This window comes from Diachasma alloeum, unplaced genomic scaffold (genome assembly GCF_001412515.2).
Source record: "Diachasma alloeum isolate Michigan unplaced genomic scaffold, Dall2.0 Dall_scaffold_00362, whole genome shotgun sequence".
NCBI lineage: Eukaryota > Metazoa > Arthropoda > Insecta > Hymenoptera > Braconidae > Diachasma > Diachasma alloeum.
Window position 1 is genome coordinate 107,827 of NW_021680501.1, and position 21,015 is coordinate 128,841.

Sequence of the window (21,015 nt, forward strand, 5' to 3'; positions counted from 1 at the left end):
ATTGCGGAAAAGAAGATTTTTTCAAGTGCATTGATAGACAGGATTAGTTATTGTTAACAAATGGATTTGGTTGTAGTCTACGGTCTGTTTGGTCTCACCACATGTTCATTCGTTAACTAATATTAACGAATATTCTATATTATATATACTGTGTATAATATACAATATATATACTTACTATGTCTTCCGGACGGATGTCATAATAAATAATAATGTTGCCCGCGAAATCCTCAAAACTCAAATATACAATGTATAATAGATAATATATGTATTATAAAATATGATGTATATGAAACAATATAACAATAATGTAGGTGCACACATTGATTCACCTGCAGCGCGACGACCTTCAGGGCCCCGTTCTCCCGACTCTGCACTTATTCCTCCCCCCCCCCTCTCCCCCTCCTGTCGTTTTTTTTCCTATTTTTCTTTTACCCTTTTATGTGCCATCTCTCTTTTAACCTTCGTCGTCCAGTGTCTGCACGCTCGTGCGGAGTTTTCTTCGGGGCAGGGGCATAGCCATTACGTAGTAGTAAATATCGTAACGACCCGAGCGTCGCTTCAGCTCTCCTTGCAGGAGCAAGGATGAGAGGTGATTTTTACTCCTTCAGCCTCTCTCTCTCTCGTAACCATCGAGTAATTATGTAATTGCCGAAGAATTACTTACCGATGGGGCCGGTCCCTCGGTCCATCATTCAGTGACATTCCCCGGGACTTTTTACGGCCCCAAGAGTGGCCGGCCTCCTCTTCTTATCTCTCTTCTTATTTTTACCCGTTTGTTACTTTCTCAGTTTTACTTTTTTTTTTTTTTTCACCTCCACTGCTTTTTCTTCTCTCGTGATACACACCACGCTCAGAGCCAATTGTTTTGTTACTTGTGCACTCGCTCGGCGGAGTTTTACCCTCGAAGGCGGGCACAGCTGTCTTCTTGTCTTGTTCTCTCTCCCTCGATTTTGTCAGAGAATTATAAAAAGCGCGCCGAGGGGAGGGGGCGGGAGCAGGGATGTTATATGCGTCGGTACTTTTCTAATTTCAACACATGGAAATTGAACGTGATGATCGTAATGATGCCCAATGGAAATGGCGCAGGGTTTTTTCTTCTTGCATGGGAAAAAATATTAAATGGTGCCGGAGATGTCGTCGGCAGGGCTTTTTTTATTTCAAAAAATTTATAAGGATGATAAACAGTGTTACCAGTCGTGTCACCCCATTTAAAATTGTACAGGTTTTGGCTATAAATCGCCAAAATCTGGCAACCCTGATGATAAAATTAAGGGAGATGTGTTTTTTTAGTTCAGGGGGTGGGGAAATGAAAAAAATCCGATATCGCAAAGATCCCGGCGAAGGTTGAGTTCCAAATATTTGCGAGATTTATTTGCAATGCATGAAACTAGGAACAAGGATCATCTTTGCTTAGAATCCTAAATTATACAAATCTCTGTTTTGTATTCCTTTTTAAAAACATTTTCTGATGTTTTTTATAATTTTTTTTATATTAAGGTAAATGACCCTACGCTCGTCTAGCTAAGGTGAACACATCATTAGTCCAATATTTCTGTCGAAATGAGCGTGAAGATGCGATGATTTAAATTACATATCAGAGGGTAAAACCTTCAGAATTGGAATTTATTTATATTAATTATGATAATTACTATTTTTTAATAAATAATCGTTGATGAATGTGAACAGTCCCATGTCCCTACGCTCGTTCATTTGTCGACATGCTCGTTTGACACATGTCCCTATCCTCGTCTCGTGATTTGAGTGACATGGAAAGGTTATATCCGAACTAATTACATCGTGAGTATCCTATTTTGTGATAAAACAACATTAAAAAATATCTCGATGCACCAGATTATATTTCCATTGGACGGTCCAACTTTTTAAATGATTTTTTCATCCGTTTAGTCCGTTACCAGTTGACAGTTGCGTGCAAAACGAGCGTAGGATCAATGCCATTTTCATTGTACCTATTCTTTTAATTGGCAATATTTCAGTGAAATATCCGGATATTACTATAATTCATGCATTTTTATTAAATTTTTAACTATTAGAAACCTTACCCAAGGAATTTTTAATTCCATTCTACTATTGTAACGGAGATATCAACGTTTTAAAATTGTGAGTTTCTTAACTTGTGGCTTAAGAATCAACTCTGTCGTAGCAGGAGTTGAGGTGAATGTGATTTTTCTCTCTTATTATTCAATACGAGATCGGCCGAGCGTGCTGCGCACGCGCCTTCTCATCTCCTCACGTAGTGGCGCTTCGGTTTCAGTCTTACGCTTACGCTTATTCGAGATTTTCGAGATATTTCGGGATCGATTTCTTTTCTCCTTTTTACGATAGGATACTTTTGAGAGTTCTGAATAGCCCGTCGTTTAAATAATTGGAATCAACGTTCACCCGGCTAAAAAATTCGATTGTGGCGAAAACCGAGTTTCCCCCTGGAAAAACGAAAAGTCTGACCCTTTGAAAATCTGAAAAAAAAACTTTTCCAGTTTTCACTTTTTCTACATACTTTTGAGTCTTCTGAATAGCTCGTCGCTTAAATAGTTGAAATCAACGTTCACCCGGCTAAAAAATTCGACTTTGGCGAAAGTGGTTTGTCTATTATTTTTTTGATTGTCTATTGTTATTTTTATTATTTTCAAAAATGTGTGAAAGGATAAAAAATACAATGAACCACTAGCTTAAGTACGCGCGCGCGAAGCGCGAGTTCCTGTTCTAGTACATGAAATTTAAACATTATAAAATAATTTTTTTTCTGCTAAAAAATATCAAATGGTGCCAGAGATGTCATCGAGAGGGCATTTTTTTCATTCCAAAAAATGTATAAGGACGATAAAATCAATGGTAAATGTGGTAACTCCCCTAGTAGCTCAAACGTGTCAATCTCTTCGGAATTATATCTTCCCACTCGCTATTGTTGCGAAGATTTCCGAGGGAGCTTTCTTCTTTTTAATTCAAGGGATGAGGAAATGGAAAAAATCCGATATCGCGAAGATCCCAGCGGAGGTTTCGATTGCAAGCAATTTGCCACAATAAAAAAAAATAGGCGCATGTTTGTCGGCGAAGGACACGGAACAATATTATCTGAAACAGGATAAAAACCCGGAGTGATTTTCGATGCACTGGTACGATTAACCGGTTCAATTTGCCGAAGCCCCGTTGATGATAAACCCCCGAGAGAAGGCGTTGTACATGCTTATCTTTCATTCAACGTCATTTGATATAGACGCGCGTGAGTTGCAACCGTCGATACTTCTAAAAGATTCCGGAAATCTCGATCGACCCCTTGGTCCCTCGATTCACGAATGTCCAATTTTTTTTCTGTCGTTTTACACATCCAGAAAAATTTATTTGTATTTGTATTTTGATTTATTTGAATCAAATAGAGTTTATTTGAATGAAATAAATAAGTTTATTTAAATAGTACGAAATAGAATGTTTTTTCAAATTGAAAACAAATTTTTATTTGAAGTTTTATTTATATTAAATAAATCTTTTCTTATTATTAATAAATGTTTATTTGATCTAAATAAATCCTCTATTAATATCAAACAGACATTTTTATTTTCAGGTAATTTCTTTATTTGAATTAAATAAATTGTTTCTTCGAAGTTAATAAACATTTATTTGATTATAGTAATTTACAATTTATACGGAACAGTGATATAAAAATAATTATTATGCCTCCTGGCATGGAAGGGCTGAGATGTTTCATCTCCTCAATCGACACAATCCTCGAATTTATATTGTCTTTTTTCTCAACGCTCACTGCAAAAGCATTTCGATGCTCATCAAATCCAATGCAATCAATGACCTTCACGACAAAGTAAATATGATCGTCTTTAATTATAATCTCGTTGACAAGAGCGAATATCTGTTCCATACATGTTTGTTTCAAAAATATTGTCAGAACACAATTTTGAATTTCTTCCAGAAAATACATACATATGTCATTTTCTTAAATTAAGAAAACTCTTTATTTGGGATCAATAAATAGTGTACTTGATTCAAATAAACAATTTATTTAAATTGAATGAATTTTTTTCTTGGATTAAATAGAAGTTCTATTTGAAATAAATAAATTCTTTTTTTGATATAATTAAATTATTTTTATTGAAACAAGTAAACAAGTTTATTTATTTGTAATAACTATTATACTTCTTTGAAATAAGAAAAAAATTTCAAATAAAGATTTCTATTTGATTCAAATAACCCATTCTTCTGGATGCACTCACGTCAGGGTGGAGGGAATATAATTCAGTGGTGAAGTGGATAAGTCGACTTATCTCCCAGTTGAGTTTTTGAGGAATATTTCCGAATCTAAGGGAGATAGCGAAATTTTCGTAATTACATTTATTGTAGCACTCAATCGGGTCCACAAAAAAGGTTATAACAAAAATTTTGCTATCTCCCTTAGATTCCGAGATATCGAATGAAAACTGGTCAATAGTCAAAATTGACTTATCTCCTTTTACCACTTTTTTCTCCCTGGGTTGCAGATGAGATTTTTGTAGTCATGGAATGACGAAATTTGTAAACAGGTGGGACATCGTATCGGTGACGCCTGTCATCCGCGCGCTGATGTCCAACGGCGTGCATCCTTGCGTGTCCGTACTCTGTCGTGGTCAATGGAGTTGACCAAAAGTTACCCTTGAAATGTTGTCTTGGTCTGTGACGAACAATAATCGCGAGATTTGGCCACCTGCACATTATACTGTCGTACGATCGCGTGACATTCTTGCTTTGGACGTAACAATACGGAATTTTTGGAGTTTTGTCTCCACCGGAAAACCTCAAATATGTCCTTTTCCATTCAGTTTCGTTTTCGTTCGTTCGTTGATGAAAAAAGCACATTCAGTGATGCATGCAGCTCCGATGAATCCCGGGAATCTAATTCTTTTTTTTTATCGTTATTTTACATCGCTTCGACCCGGTTAGGGTATACTGCGATGATGATCAAGACTTTAAATGGTTAGATCGCACCATTCTACCCGGCCGGGATTTGAACTCGGAACCTTTCGCATGTGAAGCAACGAACTTACCCACACGGAGAGAAATTTTTGGTAAAAATTATCGTGAAATCCAGATAAAAATTACCCGGATGGAAGAGTAATTCTGTAGCAGTGTATTTTTGGAGCAATAAATATCCTTGGTGTGGATAAATTTTAATGAACATTTCCGGATAATATTTGTTCTTATCTTAGTAAAAATTGCCAGTACGCGCGGATAAAAATTATTACATATCTTGGTAGTTTTTACAAATATCTGGATAAAAATTACTGTTCCAGAATGGTAAAAAATACTAACCTTACCTACAGATTTCTTCCACCTAGAGGTTAATATTCCAAAACACTCGAGTGTTACCGACAGAGCTCAAAGTGTTTTTACCACGAGACATTCTACTGGTAAAATTTATTGTTTGGAAGGGTAAAAAGTGTCGCGCGCATCTGGTTAGTTTTTGATCCGCATGATGGGTATAATTTAAGAGAATCGGGTGAATAAAAATTATTCTATGAGTTTTATAATAATTACCAGGATAACTACAATTTTTATCATTCACATAGATATTTTTTGTCTTTGTCTATATACATCTCGACAAATGTATAGACAATTTTTGGTCCCTTCGGCGAAAATTACCACACGGTAGGGTGAAATTTATTTTACATATGATAAATTTTATTATTTAACATCAATTTTTGTCGAACTTCCGGATATAAATCAGACGAAAAATTTCAATAATACACGTTTATCCTTCTGGAAGGGTAATTTTTACGTATTTTTACGGTAAATTTTTCTCCGTGTACGAAAAATGCCATTCGTAATTCTACATTTGTTCCTCCATTTCGTCCAGTACACAAGACATTCTAATGGTCGAATTTATTATTTGGAAGGGTAAAAATTGTCGCGCGCATCTGGTTAGTTTTAGATGCCCACGATGGGTATAATTTAAGAGAATCGGGTGAATAAAAATTATTCTGAGTTTTATAATAATTACCAGGATAACTACAATTTTTATCATTCACATAGATATTCTTTGTTTTTGTCTATATACATTTTGACAAATGTATAGACAATTTTTGGTCCTTTCGGCGAAAATTACCACACGGTAGGGTAAAATTTATTTTACATATGATGAATTTTATTATTTAACATCAATTTTTGTCGAACTTCCGAATATAAATCAGACGAAAAATTTCAATAATACACGTTTATCCTTCTGGAAGGGTAATTTTTACCAAAAATTTTTCTCCGTTTACGAAAAATGCCATTCGTAATTCTACATTTGTTCCTCCATTTCGTCCAGCACACGGTTGCACTGATTGGCCTCATGTATGAGGGCGTGTTCCGACACGCCGTAATAATCGGATAGGCATATCGCCGTGACGGTCGTGCGCGTAATTGGTAGCGCCGTGTATACAACAATATACCCACTCGACATGTGCGTGGTCAGGGCCAGAGTACTTTGAGATGCGAAAAAGAGGGTGAGATATTGCTGATAACAATCTCACGTGATTAGATCGAATCTGGCTGTCCAATTTTGCACGACTTATTATACCTCAGATATATTAGCAGTGCCGCATAACACCGGATGCGACGACATGTGCTAGACGATGGAATTGCCGTTGAAGACTCGATGATTATCGTCACTGAGATACAAGTGAATGATATTCACGGTTGGGACATGGACATTTTGCGAGCATTACCACGGATTATGTCGACACGAAACTGTATCGTTTATGTACGTTCATTATTCGCAAAGTGCTGTGTCATTACCGCACCCGTGAATCAAATAACTGGATTTCCAGTGGTGTTTTTGTCGTGGAAAAGACAAAAAATTGCTTCCGGTTTTTTTTCGCAATTACTAGATTAGTCCGCGCGCTTCGCGCGCGTATGACCACTAGAGATGTGCAATCTCGATACTTTTATGTCCCGAAAATAGTCGTTACAATATGAGAAAGTATTCGTTCCTGAATACTCGTTACTCCCAACTTTTTTTTTATCAATGATCCTATGTACTAAAGATGAAAGAAACGTGAGGTTGTTTTATATCGAAATATCTCGAAACTGCCTGACCGCTAATTCTCAATTTTGATTGGTCAATGAGTCACGTGAAGTAGTCGCTGAAAAAAATCCCCGGTATTTTCAAAGTCTTCAAATGGCAAAATTTTTTTCTGCGTCATATTTTTCATTTTTTCATGTGTGAAGTTTATCTTTATATCAAAAAACATATCTGAATTGCCTAATTGTTGATCATGAGAAAAAAACAGTATTTCTAAATTTTTTTAACACAAATTATTCTTCACTTCCCAAATTTTAATTTTTTCATATTTATCATACGCACAAATGATCAATTCTTGCTTCTCAGATTTTCATACATAAATTCTAAACTCTACAAAATTCATGAAAATTCTTCGGTTTCCCAAATAATTCGAGAAAAATCTTTGAAGAGCTACGGTTATCTGGAAAACTGGAATTTTCCGAAGAATTCAAGAAATTTTTTCAGTTTTCTGGGAAATTAATTCATAACCCTTCCCTCATTTTTCAACAATTACAGATTTGAATCAAATTATTTTCCAAAGTAAAAAAAAGAATTAATCGAAAATTAAAAATTATTCATTGATGTTTCATTCTTCATTCTCTTCATTCCCTTAATTCTCTTTAAGCCATTATCAATATTTATAAAACATCTATGAGTATATGAAGTTTAATAAATTCGATTTCTTCATTTTCACAACAAAAATATAAGCGTGCGAATAGATTGCCTTCAAAAAACGTTGACACCGGATTTTTTATTAAAGGATTTTAAAAAAATGTCCAATTGTACAGTTGAACCATATATCAGTTCCATTCAGCAGTCGCTCAGCAACAGAAAAGAAATAATTTACAACAAAAGGTTGGCAGTATAATTGGGGATTGCCAAAAGATTCCACAATAAAACTTGAAAATTTTCTCAGTTCAATAAAGCTCAAGCTGCAGGACAGAATTACTGTGAGCCTCCGCTCCATTAACCCTTATCGCGTGACAGCCGTTCGATTTTTATGAACTCTCCGAGAATCATAACCCGTCTTTCCTGTCTCGAGTGTATAATACGAGAATACAACATATATCCATAGCGATGTGAATATGAGCGCCGACTGCATCCCAACATGAGAGGGTCAGGTACGTGCGATGGGGGCCACCGTAGCACACAGTATGCTCGGAGGAGAGAGTGTCCCGCCGATGCGTGATGTAGTTTTATAGCTTCACGTATTCTTTATAACCTGGACACGCCTCTCCGTCATTAGAAGGGGCTTCTAATTTTCAACCAACTGATGCCATTTTTTTTTCTCCAATAGATGAAAGAAAAAAATGATTGCGAATTTTAGCAGGCTTTTTTCTTTTTTTTTTCGTTTCTGTAGTGCATCGCCTTTTTATTCTCGGGGTATAGGAGAAGACATGTCCACTTGCATTCTTCATGGGAGAGGGGCAGAACGACAGGGTAAGGTTGATGGGCGGCAAGAGACGTTAACTGGCGACCGCCTTCTCAGCTTGTCTCTTTTTCAGTCTTTCATCCTCCACTTGTTTTACTTTTACTTCTCTTACCACTCCAATCATCCTTCCTTTCTGCCTCCTCTCTCCCACGCTACACCTGTCGTGGCCGAACGGGAAGCTAACAGTGGTAGTTACTTGTAGAAGAGTTGTATGCACATCTCTCTCTCTCTCTCTCTCTCTCTNTCAGACAATTCTTACTTGTGCCAAGAAAACAGTTTTTTGAAAATGATCAAAAAAGGATTTTTTTGTGCCAAACATGCAGAGAGTGCGCCGGAATGAAAAATTTTTGTCGCAAAAATGGATTTAGTAGTTCAAAAAAAATTGCATGCTCTGTACACGCAAGAAATGTCATTTCTAGCACTACTCCTTCGTTATTCGATACTCCCATACGTATTTTGCTCCCGAGAAATCTTTGTTTTATGCGAAACAAGGGATAGTAGTTTTTCGTTTCGGCTGGCTAATAATCACAGACAACAAATGAACTCTTGAATGAAACAATAATATATGAGATATTTTCATCCTGAAAAGGCAGCGTTTGGTGTGAATTATCCGCCTCTTGAGCCAAATATTTCGTTGCTGTCGAAAGCAGAACAATTATTCATGTTTGAGACCTTGAAATTCGAACCGAACAAATTCTTTTTTGGCAATTTTCAACTAGCGATTTTGTTGGCCCAAATAAGACTTGTTTGACAATGTGTTTGTTTTTATCTCAGTGCACACACTCCAATCAATTCATCCGTGAATAAAAATCTTGGTCTTGGTTACGAATGAAGGTTTCTAACTCAATTAAAACGCACAGTTGACATTTCAAATTCATAAGGCGGATAAAATTAATGATAAATGTGGTAACTCCTCTGTGATAATTTTGCAGTTGTCTTTCTTTCAACACAGAGAGAAATTTTCTAGAAAAATTCGAGTACGAATACTGGAAAAAATTACAATCCACCGGCTGGAAAAAATTACTGGAAAAAATTCTAGTGCTGTGCAGGTAAAATTTCTTGGTATTTCTCGTAAAATTTCTGGGGATTTCTGTGAAATTTTCACAGAAATACTCGGAATAATTCACGTTTTCCCCAATAAAATTTCCAGTGCTCGCAGTGGATTTTTTTCCTGGCCGTCACTTTGCGCCTCTTTTCCCGTGCTAGCACTAGAATTTTTTAAAAAAATTTCTCTCCGTGAAATGAAATTTTCCTCTTGGTTGCGACCAGAATATTTCCCTCAATCAAAGCCTGCTGTAATAGGATGAATCATGCAGTTGTCTGTTATATTTCAAGTTATTCAATTGCCATTTGACTATCATTGACATTGCGAATGCATAAGGATGATAAAATCAATGGTAAATGTGGTAACTCCTCTACGATAATTTAGAAGTTATCTTTTCAGTCCTTCACTCATCAAAAATAGTCTTCAAGTAAATTCAAAAAGGACAGACACTTGGACGAATTGGTAGGCGTTCACCCAAAGAAGAACAGACGCGAAAAGATTTTTCTGATAAACGACCGACCGTTTCTCATTTCACATCCTGGGATTTTGAGAGGGAGAGCGGGAGAGGGTGAAGGAGAGAAGGCGTGGCAGGGAAGCACACAAGTATAAAACCAGCGAAGGGAGTCTTCCATTTTTACGTGGGTCACGATGACCCGATGCCAAGACAAATGAAAATGACCTGAAAATAAAGCAAAGCGGAACGAAAAAAAAAATACGAAAACAAAAATGTGAGAACGTCCAGTGCCGATCCAGTTTCCAGAGACGAATGTGTTGACGATAAAAAAAACTCCGTCTGGGGATCTATAATTAGCAGGTACACGAGTAATCACCACTGATATTTCCATATAGTTACTTTTATTTTCATAATGATGAGTGATTTTCATTTATAATTGATCTATAATATACATTGTATAGCGTTCAGTTTATACATAATTACAATCGTAAATTCGACCCTTAACGAATGACGAGGGTACAATAATACTCCCTCAACGCGATTCACCTCAAAAAATTGAGATGAAATAATTGATAAATTGAGATAACGAAAAAATTGGCTCGATGAGATTCTAAATGAATGATTTTAATGAAGATAATCGCGTAGAAAAATTCTCTCACGTCTAAATTCATTATGGTCTATGGAAAGGGATAAAACACTCTCGATCATCTACTCTCATTTTAAAATTAGCCAACGTATGTACAACCCAAGATAATTGGTACAGGAGAACGATAAAAGCGATTGTTTTTTTTTTAATTTTCTCGTAGGCGGTATACTTGAAATTTCAATAATTTTCACTTAAACCCGGGGTGCGATTACAATGATATAATTCAACAGGCAGTAAGTGCTTATTTTCCAGCGATATTACAATCGACTCTTGGTGCCCATTAAATACGCACACATCATTTTATAACTCTTCCTGTTTATTACGACCGATTAATCATACAATCGACGAGAGGTTTTTCATTTTATTCACGACGTTTACGACAATTCATATCAACTTCATGTTCAATCCTTCATTCAGTATTAATAGTAAAGGAGGAAGTTGACGCGGCAGTGCCCGCTACTGGCCGCCCATGACAGATTAACATTAATATGATCCCTAGGAAACAAATAAATAATATCTATCTATGTTCTTTCGTTCGATTAAAATTTTTCATCTTTAAGTCTATGAAACCAGAGTGTCATTAAAATCCTCACTGGGATGTCAGTTGTACAATTATTTATTCACTATATGATATCATCGCTTTTTGGATTTCACGACACAACTGGAATTTTCTCTCCTATCGTCACTCACGTTATTGCAAATACCTAGCTGCCATTAATTATTCAATGATCCTCGCGAATGCTTTTTCCGTAACTTTACAAAAATCTCAACAGTCGCCTGTCAAAAACTTTTCATATCTCCCCTTAATTATTCAATCTACTCGGTTCCTGGCTTCACTGAAATTACCGTTAAAACCGCTATCAGTTTCTTTTCACTGGCGATCCAATGAAAACAATTCTATACGTCAAATACACATCGATTAAGTATATACAGCTTCACTAGGGCTGGATTAATGATTAAATATTATTTTAGCAGTACCATCACTAACGTATGCAAATCACAACGATGATGAAATTTTCACGGAAGTTTATGACTTCTTTATCGTTACTCAATTCATATATTCGTTTTGTCGATTTGATAAATAGCCACCGAGCAGCCACAGTCATTGATTATTTTTAAAATCAATTACGATTAGAAACGAGTCAAGAGTGAGGGGTTGGTAAAATCAGGTCAAGGTACACGGGGAGAAATTTTTTATAAAAATTATCCTACCGTTCACTGAGAGAAAGACAAACATCCTGTCAAACAAGTCTTGTTTGGGCGAACAAAATCACTAGTTGACAATTGCCAAAAAATAATTTGTTTGGTTCGAATTTGAAAGTCTCAAACATGAATAATTGTTCTGCTTTCGACAGCAATGAAATATTTGGCTCAAGAGGCGGATAATTCACACCAGACGGTACCTTTTCAGGATGAAAATATCTCATATAGAGGAAAATTTATCAACAAATATTTTATTTATAATAATGATATGATAGCAATCTTGTAGCTTAATAAATAATTATAAATTTTTATTTATAATTATTTATTAAGTTACAAGATTGCTATCATATCATTATTATTGTTTCATTTAAGGGTTCATTTGTTGTCTGTAATTATTAGACAGCCGAAACGAAAAACTACTATCCCTTTTTTCGCATAAAACAAAGATTTTTCGGGAGCAAAATACGTATGAGAGTATCGAATAACGAAGGAGTAGTGCTAGAAATGAAATTTCTTGGATGTACAGAGAATGCAATTTTTTTGATTGCGACAAAAATTTTTCATTCCGGCGCACTCTGCATGTTTGACGCAAAAAACCCTTTTTTGATAATGTTCAAGAAACTATTTTCTTGGCACAAGTAAGACTCGTTTGAGAGCTTTGTCATTGTTCTCTCAGTGTAGGATAATTGTTCTCAAAAATTTCTCTCCGTGTATGACTGATGAATCGTTCGAGTAGAACTAAACACCTCCAAGATGGCAATAGACCAGACGGACATGCAGTGAAATCTCAACCCTCGTGTGATAAATAATTTAGCCAACGAAAATGTTTTTGGAATCACGGGAAAGACTCGTAGCCGCGTCGTGTGATCGCGAGCGGATACGGTGATGTCGGTCACGAGCTGCTCGTCGATATGGTCGACAGGTCCCTGTGGGCCTGAGGATCACGCGAATGAGCATCGCGCACTGCCCGCGAACCGAAGACTCTATCACATCCGGGTACATTACACCTAACTTGCTCATTACGTTCATCACTGGGACTTGGTGATCGCACCGGTGACGTCGGCCCTGACATGGGTGACGTTGGCTGCTGTTCGTGTTCGTGGCCAAGTCTGCTGAGATGATTGAGTTGGCTGAAGTGTTGGTGGGTGAGACCGTTGAGGCCAGCGAGATGACTGGCAAAGGACGAGAGCCCAGGGAAGCCGCCGAGATGGGGTGGTAGGAGTAGATGAGGCGGTGGTATTCTCGCAGCAAGATCTACGGCTGAGGACAGAGGATACCCTCCAAGGGCGCCAATCCCGGCGTCGGCGTAGAGCCTCGCCAGGAAGTCATTGTGAAGGAGAGGATTCAACTGGCTCTCCTCAATCCTCGGCGATAAGCTTGACGGAAGGCTCGCCGACAATGGCGGACTCGAGGAGGTCGACAGCAGCTTCCTATGGAGATTGAGATTAGCTGAATGTCGGTCGCGCGATCTCTTCGATGGAAAAGCAGCATTGCACCCGTCAACACTGCAACGATGCATCAATTTGAGGTGGACATTTTGGTAGTGCGTCTTCACCCCGAAATGATTCTGGAAGACTTTACCGCATGCTGTACACCTCCGTGGATTTTCCCGATCAAGTGGCACCTCTTGTGTACTGACAAAGCCACCATTCTCGTACCTCGCGTAAGTGATCAAACTATTGTCCGTATCCATAGCCGCTGGCGAGCCGCTGGATGAACGCGAACCACGTGAGCAGTTGTCCATTATGTTGTCCTGGATCGTGGTTGGACTGGCGGAAGGGCTGATAGAGACTCTGCCAGGCCTCGATGCAGCTTGTATGTCCCTCCCTGGAGCCGTCAATGGACCCATCATGCGACCCTGCGACAAGGACTCGAGTTGACGCAAAGCATTCGAGGAGTCGAGGGATAGTTCGTCGGTAACGGTCGGGTAGCTGTCGACCGAGCTCGGGGCACGGGAGGGTACATCGGGACGCTCACCTTGACGTTTACGATGATTAACATCCTTGGATTCATCGTCATCGGGGTAGTCGTCGTCCTCGGGTGGTACGCGGGACGATTCGCCGATGGCAGGATCATCCTCGGGGAGTTCCTCTTTCACGAGGGACTTTGGTACCTCGTCGTTTTGTCGGGATTTCTCGGTCTTGAGGGCGGTTATCATTGGCCCATCGATACTGGAACTACGGGTGTCACCCGCAGGACTCCTACTATTGACTCGTTCATCGATCGCTGCATTCGGTGAGGATGGCTCACGTTTTATTTGCTCGGGCGAGTACGACCTCTTCGCTGCCGATCGTACACTACTACCCCCAGAGCTGAGATCACGTGGCTCATCCTGTGGATCCTCCCCACCGTTCTCAAGATCACTAATTCTCCGGTCCTTGATGTCCGGAGAGGGTGAGTGAGATCGATTGTTGAAGTTTATGTGCCTCGGAGACGGTGAACTCTTCCTCTGCTGCTCGAGTCTTGACATCGACATGTCTTCGGGCTGATCCTGGAAGACAGCGTCGTTCGATGAGTCGGCGTCCGTCATCGGTGAGTGGACATTTGTTGGCACAGCACACCTAGTCGGGTGTTGAGACTTCCTCTTTCTGACACCGCGATTGTTGAAGGTTGTCGTATTCAGTTGGGTGTGAACGTTATTGAATGTGGGAGCGTGGTGATCTATCGTGCCCATGGAGTCGGTGTCATCCACGCTGTCGGTATTGCTGACGAGATCCTCGTCCTGCTGTCCATCACCGGTGGTGGAGAGCTTTGGTCTTTTGGCAAGATTGAAGGGAGCCGATTGGGACTCTTCTTCGTTCCTGGCAGCTGCTGCCTGAAGGGCCTCGATCTCATCGCCAACGATTACGATACCCTCTTCGTCGTCGTCATCCTCCTCACCCTCGAGGATGATCGAGGGGGTCTGGGAGGACGGAGAGTTACCACCAGCGGTGCTCGTTGTACTCGAGGAGCCCCTCATGAGAGTGCTAGGGGTCGTCGATGTGGTGAAGGTGAAGGGTCCAGATGAGGGAGCAATCGTGGTGGCGGCAGTCGTTGTGATCATCCTCTGATGAATAGCTTCTTCATACGACATGGCTTGACTCTGCGTCGACGAGAGATCCAGGTGTTTAAAGTCAAGTCCACAGAGGGAAGCTGGCGATCGCAGATCAGGTGGTGGTGTCAAGAGTGGAAATGAACCGAATGGTAGATGATTCAATCCGCTGGCCGGCACAGGCAGACCAATCTGCTGAGGTAGAACGAGTGCGTGGGCCATCGATGATCGTCCATCGTGGGGTGATATCTTCCTGCGCAGATGTGGTGAGTGTAATTTTGGATTTGGATTGGCACTGTGACGATTCCTTGATCTTCTCGAGCTGAATTTTGTGTTACAACCCTTTACCGTACACTGGTGCATCTCTCGTAGGTGAACAGCACTGAAGTGAATCTTTAGTGCACCCTTGTCGCAAAATGTCTTTAAACATACATTGCACTGAACCCGTTTCTTGCCAGTCGCCGGATTGATGAACGGTGTCCCCAGATTGGGTGGTAGATTTGATGTGGTCCCCCACTGGTTACGTTTCCCAGGTGATTGAGACTTCCTCCCTGGTAGTGTTGGTGGTCTACCGAGGGACGATGCTGCTGACTGAACCGGCAGCGATCGTAATCTTTGTTTATCCACCTTGAGATTGGAATCCCTCCTGCTGAGATTCAGTGCACTACCGGAGTTCTCGTCGTCGTCTTCAGTCTCAGATCCAAATTCGCTACTCTTCTCTCCAATGCTTTGAGCGTCGTGTTGGGAAGCGCCTGCAGCGCTTGCTGTTAACTTTCCCATTGAAGGGTGAGAGAAATTGACGGGAAAATTTGGAGGTAGGGCTCCCGACGAGCCCGCCACAGCCAGAGGATGGCCAAATGCCAGAGCCGTCGTGGATATCGGTGCCACTGGCATTGGTGGCCTCAGTTGTGATGCCGATGAGTGATGTGGTGGACTGTGTGGACTTTGTCCGTGTCTCAGTGATTTTCTCGATTGCATTAGTTGGTCCAGTGGTGGTGGGGCTAGATGGGGAAAACTACCGAGACCAAGACTGCCCAATTCTCGAAAATCAAAGGGCTGCATACTCTGCAATCTGTTGAGTGGCGAGCCAAGATGAGAGTGCGATGAGTCCAGGCTTCGCGGTGGTGATCCACCACTGTGATTGGCTGATGACGTTGACGGCGAAAAGTGCTTCTGCTGGGCGGACGGCGACATCGATGAGTGTGTTACTGGTGGTGGCGGTGGTGGTGGTGGCAATGGCGGTGGTAAACGTGAACCAGGATGTGGCAAACGACTGTGCAATAGGTGTAACGATGGCGGTAGATGGGCCAGTGGCATAGTAGGCGGTGATGGTCGTCTACTAGGTGACATTACATCCGTCGACGCTGTCGTACTGGCAGCAAGCAGTAGTTGCTGCACAAACGGACGCGTCTCCGGAAATCTCAGGAACTGCTGCAACACCAGCGGCTCCTCTTCACCTGAGCAGATGCTCCATCTATCGAGCAGTGGACCGTTCTCCGAGTCCTGAAATCAGGTCAGAATAAAAATTCTTCGTTATTTATTTGGACATCTCAAGGCATGAAAATTTTCAACAATTTTCGGGCTAACACTTGGCTATTGGAATGTTTATTTATGCATACCGACACGCGCGGGATACACGACGCTTTTGCGTCTTTACTTTTCCGTTTATTTTTCTAAACCGAAATGAGGGGGATTCTCAGTGGTTTAATGTGGAAATCACCGCGCGGAAAAATTAAGACGTAAATCCTCGTCATCAGGAAGAAATCAAGAGCCGTCCAGAATTCGTCGCAGTCCGTTAACGTTTATCGCTGATTGCTTGAAATTAAAGTCACGGAAGCGTCGCAGAATATACGTGGAATAACTCGGAAAAATAATGAAAAAAAAACCTGGAAAATAAAGAGGCGGAAAAAAATGATCGGGGCAAAGGTCGTCGGTAGTCGTATCGGGCATAGCACCGGTAGTGGACGTTGGCTGTTATTTAAGTACAGGCCGGAGCCTACAAACCGTCAATAGGCGTCGTAACGTGCATATCCTCCAACCTCTACTCTTAACCCACCAGCCATTAAGTAAATTCATCCTCCCCAGTGCATTTTAATCGTACTTTCATAGTCGCCACGTGTAATTCACCGGATAATAATCGATTCGAGTCTTCTCTCCGGATACGAAATGAGAGAAATTATCCATTCTCGCGTTATGGTTTTCACGTGGTTAACTGCACTCTTTCTCATCTACACTTGCTGTACCATGTACCGCGTATTTCCAGATATGCACATAGTAGCAAAACGATTAGAAGACCGAATGCGTGACGCTCTGGATGCTCTCTGTCGCTCATCAATATATGTCTTCCTGTAACCCGGTTCTCCCGGTAGACGTGGGTCGCTCGAATGCTCGCGTTACGTAAAAGGACGGAGGGGAATCTATCAATCGCTTGTGAATTTTAATTCCCGCACGCGAACGATTCATTTTTTTTCTCACTATTTTTTGACATATATTTTTTCTCGCTCGAAATCGCTTGGAATCGAACACCGCGGGAAGGACGTCCGATTGCCTTCACCTGTAACCGCAGCGGAGAGACGGTCCGAGCGGTGGCGCCATCCCACGCGCCACCGTTGAATCGACCAATTTTTATCCCTCATTCCGCCAACGAAACGGCCGGAGATCGCGCAGGAAAAAAAGGAGAATGAGGGGGAGAAAAAAATATACGGAGGAGGCAATCGAAGGTGCCATCCGTGACTGGACACCGCATATGATTTCACGCTCGGTGGACCTGTCTTATTCGTGTGTAGAAATCGTGAAGATCTCGCGGTGGATTGTATCCGCTTTTAAATTGGATTGCAGTTACCGCGCGACCTCCTCGTTCCTCTCTCTTGGGGTTTTTTTTTTAATTGTGGATTTTCGGTTGTCCCATTGTTTGACACTGCCTGTATAGGATCAATGAGGGGGTAGTAGTGCATCAGGGAGTCATGTGCTATTCCGCGATGAAGAGGGAGTAGTTGCGTGTGTTCATTAATATTTTATCTTCCGTCTACTGACTCGCGAATTCTTCAGATTATCGCGATCGTCGATGGACTTTACAGAAGAATTAACGATTCAGCTATTTGTCTCGATACATGTCGCCGATGTATTATCCATGCCCCCATTGATCGCATTTTTTCAATCCCGATTGGCGCTGGGAAAATCGAGAAAATCGTTGTCGATGAAAAAATTGAAAATAGAGTAGACGATCAATTATGGGTAATCATCCGTCTTGTGTGTCGCACTCGGAGCGAAAGGTTATTTCCTCGAGTATGGGATGGTTGTATTCTTCAAGAATTGTGTCAATGTGCCTCATTTACGATATTCAGAGAATCATAAATCAGAAAAAACGCGAAACGCGTTACGAATTCTAGGAAGGTTCGACTATTTTGTGAATATTCATCAACACGAGTTGATTATTCTCGCGCCTGCTGATTCCGACGGCTGTCTTGTATCATGACAGGAAAATTATTTGATCTTATCAATTCTTTTTTTTTATCTGTCATTTTGTCAATCGATCGAGCTGATCCTTTTGTTTATTCTCGTCTGAATAGAGTTAGAGACGCAAATATTCAGTTACCACCACTTCGAAACGGATATTAATTAAGACTCAATTCAACAAAAGGAATGGAGAAAAATTTGATTAATCAATTAGTTGATCGCGAAATGTTGAAAGATTTTGTCAATTCCCCTTTATTTCACACATATACAGGAAAATGATTTGATCTTGTCAATTCTTTTTTTCATCTGTCATTTTGTCAACTGATCGAGCTGATTCTTTTGTTTATTCTCATAATTATTCTCGTCTGAATAGAGTTGGAGGCAAATATTCAGTTGCCACTGCTTCAAAGCAGATACCAAAACTCATTGAACAAGAGGAAAGGGGAAAAATTTAATTAATCAATTAGTTGATCGCGATAAGTTGAAAGATTTTGTCAATTCTATTAAATTTGAAATAGAATTGTCAATTCTATATGTCACACATATACATGATAATGATTTGATCTCAACAATTATTTTTTTCATCTGTCATTTTGTCAACCGATCGAGCTGATCCTTTTGTTTATACTCATAATTATTATCGTCTGAATTGAGTTAGAGATGCACATATTCAGTTACCACCACTTGGAAACGGATGTCAAGACTCAATTCACCAAAAGGAATGGAGAAAAATTTGATTAATCAATTAGTTGATCGCGGCAAGTTAAAAGATTTTGTCAATTCCCCTTTATTTCACAGATATACAAGGAAATGATTTGATCTTATCAATTCTTTTTTTATCTGTCATTTCGGCGATCGATCGAGCCGATTCTTTTGTTTATTCTCATAATTATTCTCGTCTGAATAGAGTTGAAGAGGCAAATAGTCAGTTGCGTTTCCTTCAGAACAGATACCAAAACTCATTCAACAAAACGAAAGGGGAAAAATTTAATTAATCAATTAATTAATCGCGAAAAGTTGAAAAATGTTGTCAATTCCCCTTTATTTCACCCATATACAGGAAAATGATTTGATCTCAACAATTCTTTTTTATCTGTCATTTCGTCAATCGATCGAGCCGATCATTTTGTTTATTCTCACAATTATTCTCGTCTGAATAGAGTTAGAGATGCAAATATTCAGTTACCACCACTCCGAAACGGATATCAAGACTCAATTCACCAAAAGGAATGGAGAAAAATATGATTAATCAATTAGTTGATCGCGAAAAGTTGAAAGATTTTGTCAATTCCCCTTTATTTCGTATACATCTCTCCTACGGTTAACTCGACCTCAACATACGTATTCGATCGGATCTGTGCACTACAGTCACCTTACCAGCGTTGTAAACCGGTTTTCCATACGTTTAATTTCACGCTAACGTCGGCGCAATTCAGTTTACACGGATACTCCCCATTTTCTATGCAGCACTGGCGGGTTCCCAGGGAGGGAAAAGAGTTGAAAACGTGCTCTCTCCCCCCGTTGAAAAATTGAAAAAAAATAATAATACGTCGAAGGGGAGGAGGGACATTAATAATCACTGGTCACCTTCGTGGAGGGTTCTTTTTCACCGCGTAAACCTCTATTTCGCAGTTTTCTCTCTCATTTCGCCTGATGAACAACGATTACACGCGACTTTGATGCGTCTCGCGAGGAGTTCCGCGTTTGGGGCACGCGAGGGAATCCTCCTCTTCCCTATTTTTTACAGGTGAATTTACGGTTGATTTCACTGATTAGGTGGAGCAATTGGTGATGATGGGTAGCTTTTACTTTCGTCGGAAGATGACTGAGTTTTTTTTAAAGAGGAAAATTCAGTTTAAAAGGTTTTTTCCTAGACACTTTTAGAATTGTCCATGATATTGAATTTTTTGTCACTTCATCAACGAATTGTTCAGCCTTATGCGTCACTGTAATCCGTCGGAACATTCTAGTTACGAAGAGTCACTATTTCAGTTTAAAAAAAGTTCATTCAACACTGACTTGAAAACACAATATCATTTACACTTGTCTTTAAAAATGTATTTTTACTCAATTAATTGTCTTTATCACTGGCTTGATTCACCCATTTCCGCTCTCCTGTTTGTTCAACGTATTCCACCCAAACCACGGATAAATAAATTGACATGGCATAGACACACGGTTTCTCTCGCAGCACAGTCCTCCCTGTCTCCTCGCCTCACCCCCGCAATCTGTTTGGACCTCTTCAGGCACGATGTTTTATTTTTAGTTTGCGAAGGCATAAGTCACAGAGCAGTAATAGGGGTACCACACATACGTTATGTATTTTCGGAAGCCAATCTTCCTCGAGTGAGAGACGATATGACCAAGAACGATCCTGCCATTCGGGTCTCGTAGCATAAACAAACGTTGTTTTTTACACGTAGAGCGGATCTTTCACATTGAGAGATGGAAAAATAATGGATCACTTGGCATTTTTTTTTCTCTCAGTTTATCGTTCAATACGGAAGAGAGTGTCGGGATTGTCTGAGTGAGGCTTAGGGTCACAGTAATCTTGACTCTGTCCCGTCATGTCGCTGATAATGTCAGAACTGTCATTGTGAGATTCGATAAAGTTTTGAAAAATAATGAAACATCGAGACGATGAAAATTCCGCGGATCAGCGGGGAGGGAGGAGAGGATTTGTTTTTTTTTTTTTTTTTT

At 40.1% G+C, this 21,015-nt stretch overlaps 1 protein-coding gene across 1 annotated transcript in view; it reads right to left on the reverse strand.

The window, feature by feature from the left end:
- Nucleotides 1-12,443: 12,443 nt before the first annotated feature.
- The window catches only part of LOC107041318 (zinc finger protein basonuclin-2), a 146,170-nt gene continuing 137,598 nt past the window's right edge, over nucleotides 12,444-21,015 (reverse strand). The window contains exon 5 of the mRNA XM_015261813.1: nucleotides 12,444-16,362. Within this exon, the coding sequence (XP_015117299.1) occupies nucleotides 12,721-16,362 (3,642 nt within the window). The 3' untranslated portion in view covers nucleotides 12,444-12,720. The remainder of the gene's footprint in view (nucleotides 16,363-21,015) is intronic.